General features: G+C 41.4%; 1 protein-coding gene across 2 annotated transcripts in view; it reads right to left on the bottom strand.

The window, feature by feature from the left end:
* Positions 1-2,260: 2,260 nt before the first annotated feature.
* Positions 2,261-15,240, bottom strand: part of NDP (NDP, norrin cystine knot growth factor) — a 67,447-nt gene continuing 54,467 nt past the window's right edge. For both annotated transcript variants that reach the window (XM_025372508.1, XM_025372509.1), the window contains 2 exons: positions 11,951-12,331; positions 2,261-3,513 (listed from right to left, as the gene is read on the bottom strand). In XM_025372508.1, coding sequence (XP_025228293.1) covers positions 3,286-3,513; positions 11,951-12,124 — 402 coding nt within the window. In that variant the 5' untranslated portion in view covers positions 12,125-12,331 and the 3' untranslated portion in view covers positions 2,261-3,285. The remainder of the gene's footprint in view (positions 3,514-11,950; positions 12,332-15,240) is intronic.

Here is a 15,240-nt window from a genome sequence, read left to right as displayed (position 1 = left end):
TTTCAATGGTGCCCAAAGAAGTGAACAAAAGCAAACCCATACCTTAATTCATTCAAGGTCACAATGAAGAAATCAGCTTACTCAGTTTCCCAGTCATAACGTGTAAGCGACCTGCTCTACCTAACACAAAATAATGTGTTGGGTGGACTAGCAAACACAGGAGTTTAGAAGAAAACCAACCACTATTTCCTCAGGACCTAGAAAGGTTGATTCGTCCTTCATTTTGAGCTTCTGGGGGGTAGTTCAGGAGCTTATGCGTATTAAGATTTAAGGTATGGGTCTGTAAAACTGGAATCTCAAGAAAATCAATTAAGTTCATAAACCTCTCTATCTCCCACTGCAGTACTAACTCATTATTATTAAACGCTTAAAAAATGATGAGGGCAAGATCAGTCTACAGGAGGCTTGCCCTCCACCATTATAGATTATCAGACAGATTTCTAAGATGTAAGCTACTAAAATTATAACATATTTTAATTTTCTCATGCATAGTAAATGGAGAAGCAAATGAGCATTTCTTAGGCATTCCAGGAGTAATGTTTTAAACTGATCAATGTTTTCATTTGGTTCTCTCTCAATCCTTAGGGGTAGACACCAAAATAAGGCTAACTATGTTTAATTTTTAAAAGATAGAAAACAAATTCCATAGTAACTTAATACCCAGTAATGTCTGAACTCTCTCAGTTCCCAGGGCTATTTTTAGGTCTTTAGGGAAAATATAACTATTTTTCCCCTTTCTCAGCCTTGCTATTCCCCAATTAAACCTTACCCTGTCTTGCCACACCCTAAGATTCTGAAAGGAGCCAGGCTCCTTTCACTGGTGGCGGGAAGGAAATTAAAGCAGTCAGGGTTGTGAGGAGCAGGAAGTGTAGGTTCGAGTTCCAAATCCAAGAGTGTCTGTGACTTTCAGCCAGTTCCTTGTTTTCTACAGGCCTCCATTTGCCCATGTTTTTAAGGAGAGAAGAGGATGTATGCTTTCTAATAGCTCTTCCAAGGCCACTGTCCTGTGATTCTTTAATGCTCCAAGCATATTCTGCTCATTTCCATGGGGGAAACTTTGACAGTAGACCATGTAATGGGATTTGAAGGTACTATTTTCTATGGCTTCCAGAGAATTTGGAAGATATGAGTCATATAACTGCCCCCTGTAGTCCCAAACTGGTTGGAAGGAAATAAAGACTAGAGTTTAGGGTATAGATTATAGATTCTCAAAGAAAATTGAGTTTTTAAAGCCAAGAAAATACTTTTTAAGGCTGGAAGTATTATTTTTCACTTTTTGGTTAGCAACATGAAAGAACAGTCATAAATGTGACCAACAGTTAATACTTTCATTATCAGTTAAAAATTATAACCATTTAACTTTCAGTATTAAATGTAATTCCATTTATGACAAAATTCTTCATGTAATGGTCCAAATTGCCATTTCGCATTTGCCTTCAGAATGAGGAGAACCTCCAACTTAGTGGACTGGCTGGCTGTGTCACTACAGAGGTTAAGATCAAGGTCAAGATTTAGTAGCATTAGTTTCATTCTGTTTCAGAGCCATGAATACAAATTTAACCCTGCTGGCTTTCTTAAGAATGTGTGAAAACTGTGCCAAAGAGTGTTCAAAACCATTATCTCTACTGGAAAAGTAATTCACAGGTTGGCTGTACTAACAGTGGGGGAGTTAATATCATCTCTGGTTAACCAGGACAAGGTTGCCCTGGAAACTGAATTGCCAAGTCTGGGTTTGTATTGAGATGCCTAAGATGGACATAGCATTGTGCTAACATCACGAGTATTCTTGTAATGCCCAGTAATATCATTGGATCCTGAGCACTGGACAGTCAATGGCACAGAAAGGTTGTTAACTATTTTGTCCTTCTGCTGGTTCTTCCAACTTCACTTATGGATATTTATTTTCTTCTGAGAAAAGTAAAGAGATTAAAAAGGAGGGGACTCCTCTGTTTCATTCCATAGCTTCCAAGGAAGCCAAAATGCATTAGATTTTGTGTTTATTCAATGGGCTAAAATCTGAAACTCATAATCAAATTTAATAAGCCCTCAACACCTTGGTACACTGATTTCAAAAAAATGTTCCCACCATACATTCTGGAACCCCATTTCTCTCTCTCTCTCTTTCTTTCTTTCTTTTTTTTTTTTTTTTTTTGACCCTTTTACCACATCATAGGAGATGCTCAAGTACTAGCTACATGTATGTTCTAGTCCACATGATAGTAGGATATCAAGTAGGAAAAAAATACTTAAACAGTCAAAATTTTGAAGATACTCTCTTTTTATTTCAAAACGTGGGAATAACTCAAAATTTGAGCCTCCAGGACCAAAACGCATTTGAACCAAATGTTCAGAAGACAAGCCAGGCCACCATTTTGGCAACACATTTCACATGGACAAGTGGATATTAGAGAATGATGCCCGCGAGACGGCTAAAGCTATAGCACACCCACAAATAGATTCATACTTTGTTGTCTAATTTGCATGCATGAGTATGGTGCATTCTCCATGCCACTAGTACATATATGCCTTTTCCAGAGTCAGTGCAGGATCCGTATTTGTGCAAGTCTTTAAAAGTCTGCTCCCTTACAAAATTTTACCGTAATTTATCTGAGACAGCCTTCCTGTGACAAATTCTTTATGTCGCTTTTACTTCCAAAAAGTCATTTCTGAATAATAATTATAGCTGTCAAGAGTTCCAGCATCACATAAAAGAATCTGTTTGTTAGTTATTTTAATGTCAGTTCGCTGGCTGTGAGTAAACCTAGCTAAACATATCCACATGCTTGGTATCTGGAATTTGAAATCGGTAACCTTTAGCAGCAATGGCAACCTTAGACCAAAATGACAAGGTAAAAAAAACATCAACAATAACAGAAGATGTCCCAGAAAGAGCTGGGCTTTTCTACTTTCCAAAGTAAATTCTTCCTCAATATGCACCAAACACTGACAACCTGACATGCTTGTGTATGAGGGCCCACTTTTTCCCACTAATGCTGAATTGTTGGAAACCCAAACAGCATCGAGATCCAAGGGGGGAAAATGTCTGAATCTGAAAATCAACCAAAAGAAATTGTACCAGAGAAAGGAGATGGGAACTGCAAAGAAGTTCCCAGAGTATCTCTCTCTGTCAACAAGCATGTAGAGTCTTTATTACTAGAATATGCAGAGTCCCGGGAGAATTGTTGCATCCTTTTTTGCCTTAACTCTTTTCTTGCCAGTCTTTCCCTGGCTGGTCGAACTGCTTCTACAGTTGTCCCATCCAGAAGCCACACACAGCAGCGGGCCTCAGGAATTGCATTCCTCGCAGTGACAGGAGAGGATGTACCGGTAGGTGGCAGTGAGTCGCATGCCCCCTGAGCATCGCAGCCGCAACGCCTTCAGCTTGGAAGTCTGGGGCCGGCAGCAGTGACAGGAGGAACGGAAGGGTTGCTTGAGGACAGTGCTGAACGACACCAAAGGCTCGGAGCGCGATGCCTGGCTGCAGTGCCCCTCGCACCTGGCCAGGAGCACCATCTGGGGAAAGAAGAGGAGGTGGTTACTCTGTAAGCCACAAGCTTAGCCAGGTAAAGCAGCATCCTTTGAAAGACCCTCACACTCCTTGCCAATTCCTACTAGATTAGACCAGTGACTCAATGCATGTTGCAACACCCAGGCCCCTTTCAGACCGATTGAATTAAAATCCTTGGGGATAGGGCCCAGGCTTTCATGGTTTTCAAAGCTTCTTAGGTGATTTCTAAGTGTACTGAGGGTTTAGAACCACTGAATGACGCCCATCACTGTGATGTACAAGTAAAAACCAAAGAACAAAAGAAATTTCTCCTGACAGGTAGTGGTCTGCCACTGGCCCAGTGTATTGCAATTCTACCTGTAGAAAAATGCAGAAAGTCAATCCAAATTGAAGCCAAGAAGTAAATTAAAATGACTACAAAAAAAAAAAAAAGAAAGAAATTGATTTGTGCAGGAAATAGCTAAAGAACAGGAATATAGTTTCTGAAGAAGAAAATAGGATAGCCTGAGTAATGCTTACGAAGAAATATTCTGGGTGCTGCAATTTGGGACAAGAGAATGAAGTAGAGACAGGGCATGTTTGGGGCCCTGAAATCACACTTCTGGGTTTATGCATTGAAGGAGCCTGGGATTTGTATAACTGCATCTGCATCTTCAGTCATTTGGGGCAAATATTAGGATGTACCCATTCTGATAATCTCTATTTCCAAAGATTGGGCTGGAATAACAGAGGCTATGTGCTCTTTATAGTAGCTCTTAATCTGGTTTTAGCAAACAGACACCTTTAAGAATCTGATGAAAACTACCAAAGTAATCCCCAGAAAAAAATGTACATAAGTGCACACACAATTTGCATACAGCTTAACGGAATGGACAAAAGGATCACTTATGTATCTCATACATAAATCCTGGTATCCTGGGAGTTGGAGTCATGGGTGGGTAGGGTGGAACAGCTTGACTCATTAAGCTACAGAATCTTAATATCAAGGTGGGGAGGGGAGTGGAGAACCTGAGATTCTTTGTCCATGGTTATGTAAGAGGTTTTGCTTGGTGAATTTCATGTTAAGTGATGGAGGAAAAAAAAACCCTGGGCCAGGTATATTGTCTCATGCCTGTAATCCCAACACTTTGGAGTCTGAGGAGGGAGGATCACTTGAGCCCAGGAGTTTGAGACCAGCCTGGGCAACATAGCAAGACCATGTCTCTACAAAAAAATAAAAAGTTAGCCAGGCGTGGTGATGTGCACCTGTAGTTCCAGCTACTTTGGATGCTGAGGCAGGAGGATCACTTGAACCCAGGAATTACAGGCTGCAGAAAGCTACGATCAAGCCACTGCACTCCAGCATGAGTGACAGAGCAAGGCCCTGTCAGAAAAGAAAAGAAAAAGGAAAAGAAAAGAAAAGAAAAGAAAAAAGAAAAGAAAAAAATTGTCGTATAATTCCAGAACCAACAGCAAGATCACAAAAAGTGAAACTGTTCAAAGGAAAGATTAAAAGATACATATATATGCATGAAACCTTTTGACATTTACCTTACAATATTGTAGGAATTAGCAGTTATTATTAATGACTCACCAGCTATTATCTCTGACATCATCCTGTAGCGCAGAATTAAACACCCAAGGTTTACAAGAAGAAAATAGCCAGTCCATCTTTCCAAAAGGGAGAAAAGATGAATTCTGGTAATTATAGATTATTGGCATAGTTATCTGAGAATATGCTGGGGCTAAATCCAACAATCGCTTAGCAACCACCAAGGCAATATGAGATACTAGAAAAAAAAAAAAAAAAAAAGCAGGGCTTAGGGAAGAATAAGTTGGACTAGACCAGTGAATCTATTTTCTCTGAATGATCACAGAGGCAGAGAGAAAATAGCAGCTGTAAGCTGTTTTGATTTTTTTTTAAGCTTTTGATTCCATCCTATCTGCTCTTCATTTTGACAGGCAAAGTAAACTATCAGAAATGGTTTTGTTTGTTTGTTTTGTTTTGTTTTTAGAGACAGTCTTGCTATGTTGTCCAGGCTGCATTGCAGTGGTTATTCACAGGCATGATCATAGCACACTACAACCTTAAACTCCTGCCTCAGGCTCCTGAGTATCCAGGACTACAGGCATGCACCACTGTGCCTGGCTCTGAAACGGGTTTTGAGAGATTATGCCATAGGTCAGTAGTACACAGGCTAGTCCCTAATTCCCACCCCCATTTCTCTAATGAGAGAGAGAGTCTAAGATTTTCCTTAGTCTGTTCTCCTGCCATCTGCCTGTATGTGGGAAGAGTTGCTTGACACCACACCTTAGAATAATGTTAAATTTGCTAATCTCTCATCTAGATCATCTATTAGGTTGATTAAACAGTTATTCACAGAGTCACCTTCCATAATGGAGTCTTCAGAGGTGCAGTTTCAGTCTGGATGGACAAAGCAATCCTGTGCCAACAAACTTAACTCAGAAGGGCCAAAAATGATATGGGACATAATATCCAAATGATGTATATACAGGTGAACCAAACGTAGGCCTAACTGATCGGGTCATTAGCACTGTTCATAAAATGACTAAGTCAACAGCGTAGGGCCATTTGTAAATGAGCTAATCTGATGGCAATCTCACTAAAAGTTTTCAGGATATCCAGCTCCACCCCCAGCCCACTCTGAAGGACAAGAACTCCAGGCACTGAAGGATGTGTGGCCACCTCCAATGGGCTGGGCCCCTCTTCCTCGGGAGCTGGACTGTTTGTGCAAGAAGAATGCACAGACATGTACAATAAATGCCTTCAGTAGTTCAGAATAAAATCCAAACTCTTGAAGAGGAGTCAAGGCTCTTCATGACTCAGGTTTCAGATGCATTTCCAGTCTTACTTCCAACTGTTCTCATCACTCTACTACCCACTCCCTACTCCAATCAAATTTAACTACTTAGGAGTCCAAGAAAGTGCCCTGAATTCTCCTGCCTCTTGCCTTTGCTTATGTCTTCTGTCTCCCAAATATGTCCTTTCTACCTTGCTCTGCCTAATAAAATCCCACCTATCTATCCTCTGTAGCCAAATTCAAATGCCCTTTCCTGGAAGAATAGACTATGAAGCAATTATTGGACCCTTGATGTTCTCAACACACACACACACACACACACACACACACACACACACACACACTCCTAGAAGGAAATCTATCTCTGTTTTGTGTGTTGAAGTGGTAAAGCAGAAGTTTGAAAGATAAGATCCTTAAGGGTGGAAGGAATAACCGTCTGCTCTCCTGGTCTACTCTCAGTACTTCACATTTTAGCCTCTGCCGTGTCTTACCTGTGTTTCAGCACTTGAACATCTCCTGATCTCTTCCAGATCAGAACTTCTCAGACTGGAATGTGAGTGTGAATCATCTAGGATCTTGTTAAAAGGCAAGGTCTGATTGAGTAGTTCTGGGCTGGAGGCTGAGATTCTGCATTTCCCATCAGATTCTAGTTGACGTCAGTCCTACTGGGCTGATGCCCACCCTTTGAGTAGCAGGTCTCTGGACCCATTCAAGTTTGAGGGCTCTGCTCTAGATGGATCACTAGATAACCATCATTTCACTAATAAGAACATTTATTGAGCACTTACAATGTGAGTTATTTTATTCTTATAACAATACTACAAGAAAGTACTGTTATGATCTGAACTGTTAGGACGGATAAGGAAACTCAAGCTTTAGAGAGTTCCAGTAACTTGCCCAAACTCACATAGGTGGTAAAATGCAGAGCTGGAATCAAACCAAGGTCTATCTGAAACCAAACCCCTGACCCAAACCACTATAATACCTGCCTCCTGATACCATGTTTTCCTGAGGCATGTGCCAACTCACACACTTCCTTATCTACATTGATTTGCCTCAGGAACCCCTGACCATATCCACAGACATACAAGTCTAACTTTTTCTTGTGGACTTCTTGGGACATTAGCTTCACCATCCCCAAGCTTATGCCGAGCTGAATCTTCCAAGAGCCTTGACTGACCAGATGCCACCATTAGCATCAGAATAAAGACCCACCTGTTCCATTCTAGAAGAGCATTTTTGCGATTTTACTCCAAGAGAGTGGAAACATATTTTGCCTTTTTCGCAGCAGTGAACACTATGCACCCTTATTTCCATGGCACCTCTTGAAGCACCCCCTTTCTCCTCAGGAACAAGATCCACCCATGCTTCTTCTCCCATTCTTTTCCCACAGGCAGCCTCAATAACTCAGCTCATCTTCAGGGACCCAGGTCAACCTCCAAAAGATCTGTGCCAGGCTGAGGGCACCAAGAAAATTGCAACCAGGGAACAAAGCAGCAGAGAGATGGTGGGGGCTTTGAAAGGGTAGATGGGAACTCAGCTCACTCCAACTAGTCTGGTCCCTTCTCTCAGGTCATGAATCAAACAGATACAGACAGACCTTTGTGCACTGAACACCTCTCCTTCCTCTCTCCCCATTTACTTGTGAGCACTATGAAGGCAAAAAAAAAAAAAAAAAATGTCTCTTTTTTCTTTCTTTCCACTTTAGAGTCTCCAGCACCTTCCACAGCACCTGGACATGGTAGGCACTCAGTATAAATTTGTTCCTTTTTAAAAATCAAATTATATCTCTCAAGTAGTCTATTGTATTATAAACACAATATTCCTGACTCCCTCCATTTCTCCTATCACACCATGAGCTTGGTGGGTAGCAGGAGAAGATGGCTTGGGGGTCCTGTTAGGAAGCTGTTAGGACTCAGCTCTTAGCATACCAGGTCCTTTTTTTCCTAGGTTTTGTCTCCCAAACCTCTTCCTCCTTATCCTTTGTTGTTGCTCTTCCAGCTCCCCACCTGCTCCTGTGGCCATTACCAGTTCAGACAATCATGCCCTGGTTCCATGCCCCGGTTCCACACCCTGGCCTGGGGCCAGCATCTCCCACTCCTCACCCAACTGAGACTTTCCAGGTCTTCCCTGCCAGTTTGCTTTCCCACCCTCCCTTCCTGAAATCCCCCTCCCTGGCTCAAGACCAAAGCTCATCCCCCTCCAGCCCCTCTTTCCTCCACTCACCTGGGAAGGGAGGTTAGCCAGACATCGGGGCTGTTTCTCTTTTACTTTTATCCTCCCTGTTAGCACCCAGCACAGTGGCTTACATTTACTTTGCTCTTCTGCCCCACCCTGTGCTTAACAAGAACTACAATGAGGTTCATTTTCCTAATCTTTTAAGGCTATAGCAGATCCCAGCAGTTATTGAGGTCTCAGTTGTGACTGAAATAGAAAATTGAGTCTAAACACCTGCTTAGTTTATAACGTCATCATCAAGATCATAATATCATCTACTCACTCAGCTCACTAAATGGCTATTATGTGCTGGACACTGCTGGATGCTTTACAAATCGCCAACACCCATACCCATACCCTCATGGTGACAGCTGTATTTTGCATGGGAAGAAACTGAGGCACAAAGAAGGAAGTTACTGAACTTCCTCAAAGTCACTTATTCGGCAAGCCATGGAGCTGGAATTGGAAACCAGGTGTCTCTCACTTCAAAGCCTGGCATGCCTCAGTTTTCATAGAGATCCCCCCAGGCAGTCTGTTTCCACTATCAACTGCTCTTTTGCCTGTTTGCTCTACAGCCTTTACTCCAAATTTTAGAGAAACTTAGTCTCCCATGAAGATTTTAAATGAGCCTGCTACTCCCAGGATCTTTTGTACCCAATCCCAGGAGGTGCCACCACTTAAAACTATCAGGCACATCCTAATCTGTGGCCACACTGTCCTCCTTAGTGGGCCACTGTGGCCAGTCTTTTCTGCCTGACTCCCTCTCAGTCCTTTCCTAAATTGCTAGGAGATGGGCAGCTGGGACCTAGGACTGGCCAGCTGCAAGTTCAGGGCTGGGATGAACAGTCTCATTGAAAGCTCCCAGAAAGGCTTTCACTACTATTTATTTTTTCTAGAAACATTGCTGAGTATAAATTATTACTGCCAGCAGATCGGAAGTAGAGCCTGAACTTCTATGTGATGGCTCCTACATTCTACTTGTGTTCCTCCAATACGAAGATCCAAGTAGTAGGAAGATGAATGCGGTGAGGCAGACATTGCCACTCCCCGGCTATGTGGTACCAAGCAATCTAATTACTTTGGGCTTCAGTTTTCCTTACCAGGATAATGGGAATAATAATGCCTGCCATCACAGGTTTCTTGGCAATGACTAGAGTATACAGTATGAGGTGCCTGACACATATTAGGTGTGCAAGCACGTATACTCCCTTCCCTGAGCCTGGGTCACATTCTCCCTTTCTTGTCTTTACAAGGCCAGATAATGGATAAATGTGGGTCAGGAAGCATTAACAATTGGCAGGCAAACAGTAGGCACACATTTAGTAAATAATGACCCTTGAACATGATGTCAAGGGAAAATTTTTATAGAGACAAAAAATCTACCCTAGTCTTTTCTTCGTAAAAAGAAGCTAGGGTAGATTGTCGTTGCCTCTTTTCTAGACACAGGTTAAATGTTTTATCCAAGTCTCTAAAGGCAAACAATTTCATTAAGTGAGACACATTAGAGAGAAGATCAGCCTGAGAATGTGAGAGTTAAGAATTATAGAACATTTCCAAATGAAAACAGTTTTGCTCCTGGATACATAGAGAAAAATCTAACCTAGAAAAGGTCTGGGTAGTTGAGATTCTGCCAGGCATATTTTATGGCCAGGGAAGAAAAGTTTATAATTGCAAGCACCATTTACATAAAACTATTGCTATATTTGGGATAGTTTGGGATGTTTGAAAACAGATTGTTCCCATGAAATTACAAACATTTCTCCTACTATCACAATTTTGCGCTGTTATTTGCCATGGCATTCTGGAAGAAACAAAGGTGAATAACAGTACACTAAAGTCTGTTTCTAAGACTCATGCTCAGAATTCACATGTGAATTTCTTCAGTTTGAGTTCATGATGTCTCTTCTTTGACCTTCGCTAGATTAGTGTGATTGTTGCCAAGGTACTCCTCCATCATTTCATCCAATCTTTCCAGATTGTTTTCTAGTTTTTATAGATGCTCCTATTTCTTTGTTCCTTTCTCTCATAGTGACACTTTCTTTGAAATAATTTTAATTCCCTTTTTAAAAAAAGAATCATGATTAGGGAGGACAACTCAATAGAGAAAGAAATTATCCATGGAATAAAATCACTAAATATTAGTGCGGTCTGTTTCTAAAGAGGGAGGGAAGGAGAAGCTAGTAATTGCTGCACTTCTCATGTTTTTTCTCCATTTCTTTGAGTTTCCTTTTCCTAAGAAGGAATTGTGGCCCTGCAAAAATTTACGTTAATCTATTTACTTCATTTTTTTTGTTCTACAAGCACAAATAAGAGCCAGAAAGTTTTTATTAAGTGGAAAATCTCTATTTTTTTCCGACAGTCATAGACCTTATTAATATAATGGTTAAAATGATTTAACCCGAATTCTGATCCTCATAAACTAAAATGAATCATCATCACTGAACTATAATCAGAGAAATTAATGGAAATTTTCAAGGCATATAAGAGTCATAATGTCTTTGAATGGGGAGTGGAGGGATTGGCTTATATGGTCTTAATTCTAGTGACTGATATTATAAAAAATTCTTAATTATACTGGTAATTTCAAAAAATACTTGCCATATGAGCATGTTTAAGGATTTTCGTCTCAAAACTAAATGTACAAATCTCTGAGGTTGGGCTAAACAAATTCTTATTTACCAAGTGTGGACGAATTTCATTCATGTGCCTGTTTAGGGGCAGTGACAATCGTGAGATCTCATATGTTCCACCCTACAATGTGCCTCCCTTCTGGGTGGTCCATGTTGCTGGCCACTCTTGGTGGCCTTTTCAGCATGATATTCCTTTGCAGACCACTGAGGCACGGATTGCCTCTGCAACAAACATGCATCCTTTACCAAACGAGAACGATTTGGATAAGCAATGTAAAAATGATAAATGATCATATTGCCACCTTATCTTTTGAAATCATTTTAACAGTAATGTAGCACCTGAAGAAAGGCTCAGACCACAAAGCCAGTTATTTCACCAGCCAGTTATTTAAAAAATTCTTTAAAGACCCTTCCAAGAAGTATGTTCCACTGCTCAATCACACTCTTTGCATCCTCTTCCTCTTTATTGATGATGGAGGTAGAGAGTTATGATAACTTGTAGACTCCATCTTTTTTTTGGAAAAGCACACTATCACTCATAAACGTCACAGCCAGGGGCAAAGGACACCTGTCCCACTGGATGGGTATGCACATGATTGATTAGGCAGTTTTACTGACAACGGTGCAAAGCATGGGGGGAAATTCTAAAAGCCTCATTCTCCCACAAGCCCTGTGGGCCAGCCACATCATTTAAGTTTGGGCTATGATCATAGTTCTCCATCCCCTGACAAAGAAATATGGCTCCTCGTCTGTTTCTGAGGGAAATGCTCTCCTCACAGAGACCTTGATCTTACCTTTGAGCTACACTTGTACAATGGGTGACTGATAGAATCCACATAGTGGTGCCTCATGCAGCGTCGAGGGTCCGAGTCCATTATGAACGAGCTGTCCGTTTTACTGTCTGTATCTCCCATTATCACCAGCAGGGAGAGCATAGAGAAGGATGCAGCTAGTACATGTTTTCTCATTGTTGTAAGGAAATACTTCTCCAGAAGAACAGCAGAGGGAGGCAGAGGACAAAAAATTGGAAATGGCTTCACCTCCTAGGATCCAGTCCCGTTCAAGGAAAGGGCAGGATCGGGCTGAAGCTTTCTGGTTGTCATTGTCCTTTATGTGCTGGAGTTTTGTCTTACTCTTTGCACTTGCAATCCATCATCACAGTATCTGCTGCACAGCTGGAATGAAAACAGAAATTATTTTCCCCAGAATTATTTACCCAGAACCACTAATGGAACCCAGGAGGTATTAAGTAGAATTTTCCCGTGTTATTTTGAGAAGAGAATATTGGTTTCTAGAGTGTCATTAGCAAAGGCTGTCATCCATCCCACCCCAACTCCCTCAGCTTACGCTACATATTTATAACCATTTGGAGGTGGACACAATGGTTTAATGGAAGCACATGTTTGTTTTTTTTTTTTTTTTTTTTTTTTTTTTGAGACGGAGTCTTGCTCTGTCGCCCAGGCTGGAGTGCAGTGGCCGGATCTCAGCTCACTGCAAGCTCCGCCTCCTGGGTTCACGCCATTCTCCCGCCTCAGCCTCCCGAGTAGCTGGGACTACAGGTGCCCGCCACCTCGCCCGGCTAGTTTTTTGTATTTTTTTTTTTAATAGAGACGGGGTTTCACCGTGTTAGCCAGGATGCTCTCGATCTCCTGACCTCGTGATCCGCCCGTCTCGGCCTCCCAAAGTGCTGGGATTACAGGCTTGAGCCACCGCACTGCTGAAGTCCACGTTCCTAGGGGCAAGAATAGTTCGAACCCATGTTAAAGATTAAACATGTTGTTCTGGCAACAACGTAACCGAATTGGGTGGTCTCATTTTTGTCCTTGGTTGGTGGGGGCAGGAGGGTCTATTCAGTTTCTCATCGAGCTTTGGTGTCAACGTCAGCTTCCAGGGTTAGAGAGGAGGCAGGTCAGCACTAATGAACACAAGCCACGTCCCGCAGGGAAGCACATTTTCCATTTCCAAGTCCATACTCACCCACCCACCTAATTTTCCACTTCTGTGCTCTAGGCTCATCCTGTTTTTGTTTTAAGCCCCATACCACCCAGCACTGATGACAAACTGCATCTGAAATACACATTATGCTAACTGACCTCCAGCATAGTTAAGGTATCACATGTGTATTTGCCAACAGAGTCACATTTCTGCAGAGCCTTTGTAGCCTGGGTACATGGTGTAATTCGAAAAAGAAAGCAGTTGTTGGAACAGACTTACCATTAAAATAGGATCATGTTATACCAGCTTTTCTGCAATTTGCTTTGTTCTGTTGACCATACCTCTTGGACAAAGGACTGGGGTCCAGAGATCTCTCCAGATTACCTCACTAACTCCCCAGGCATGGCCAACACTGGTGCTTTCTTTCTTTCTTTCTTTCTTTTTTTTTTAATCACAACAGAAGACAGAAAGTATCAAAAATATTTTCAAACATTTAGGAAAATTGGGAGGGCCTGATATTACATCCAAAACAAAAGGAACATGATAATTAAAGCTTCGGGAAAACTTTCAAAGGTATTTCAGATAAAAGTTTGATCATTTTGTTCATAGGCAACATTTTCCTTAACTTCCTACTCATGAACAGTCTGAATAAACAGGGCAAAGTGTTGATAAAATCAAGATTAGGAGTTCAAGTTGCCATAAGCCAATTTATTTTGCACTAATAGAATGGCGTCAGACCCATTTAGCCTCAATCAGCTGTCTTGGAAGTGTGAGGCAAGGGATCCTAAGTGGAAAGGGGTGTGTGAGATAGGGCTGTTTCAGAGCAGAGAATGCCTGGCAATAGCAAAGCCTCAGGACATGTGCCTCAGGGAAGTCCTATAAATTGCAGGAAGGGCAAGGACCAGTAATGAGGGGACCCTCCTGGACTTGAGTCCTGGCACTGCCATTAACTAGCTGGGAAAGCCTTACACAAGTCATTCAACCTCCTCTAGCCCAAGTTTCCTCATCTGTAGAGGGAAGGAGTTGACAGAGATGGCATCTGCTGTCCCTTCGTGTTCTAAAATGCCACCACTTGATAACTATGGATTCAGTTACTGTCATCTCCATATGTATGCAGTGAGCCCAAAGTTGAGGAGACCATATTCCAGTACAACTTTGCACCACTTTATGTGCATGCTAAGAGCAGTATCTCATTGAAATGAATCAAATCTGTGCCCAAAGTTTCAAATCTGCAAAAGATGCAGAAGAGCATGTTTGTTTTCTTTTCATCTGCATAATCTAGGTTTTCCTATACACGTTACCTTGAAAATTGCCAAGACATCAACTCAAAGAGCCAGAACTTTCTTGGGGTCCACATTCAGCGGATGAAATATTACTGACCATTTCCCAAGTTTCAGTGTGACTAAATTATCCCAAGTGGTTATCTGTCTCTTTGAAGCCTTAATTAGTGTCAGAAAGAGAATTGATTAGATTTCACTGCTTCGGTCTACAGATATTTCCCCCAGGAGTCAATGGCAAAAGGATGAAGAGAGAAGCAGACATTCCAGTCCTGGCCCTCTTTCTGCACTGCCAGCAACTTCTCTTCAGAGCCATGGCCAGGAGGTATGGTTAAATGAGCAAAGCAAATTAAAGAAAATCATGTATAGCAGGATGGCAAAAACAAGCTACATCAATAACAAAACCCTACATATATGTATGCATGAGTGTATTTATTGGCATTTCCACTTTCTTCACAGAAATAGGAAATAAAAAGGGCCCTTAAAGATAGAAGAGAATAAAAGTCTCATTTAAGAGAATGAAAATTAAAGTACTTTGAAATACATTGTTCAACCAATCGGATTAACAAGGATTCCAAAGTCTGATCATGCACCCTACTGGCAAGGCTGTGGGAAAACAAGCCCATTTTGGAGAAAGTTCAGTATAAATTGGTCCAAACTCTGTAAAGGCCAATTTGGCAATACCTTTTAAAAATGCAAATGTATGTAGTTTAGACCCAGCAATTCCACTTCTGTGAATTATCCTACATGTGAAATCACATGAGCACATGGCTGAAATAGCATAAAATTGGAAACAGCATAAAATATCCATTAATAGGGGACTGGTTAATTATATTCTAAAATATTTACACAACAATATACTGACCAACTAT

The sequence above is a fragment of the Theropithecus gelada genome, chromosome X, assembly GCF_003255815.1.
Source record: "Theropithecus gelada isolate Dixy chromosome X, Tgel_1.0, whole genome shotgun sequence".
NCBI lineage: Eukaryota > Metazoa > Chordata > Mammalia > Primates > Cercopithecidae > Theropithecus > Theropithecus gelada.
The sequence above is the reverse complement of the archived record's forward strand: the minus strand, read 5'-3'. Positions and strand labels throughout refer to the sequence as shown.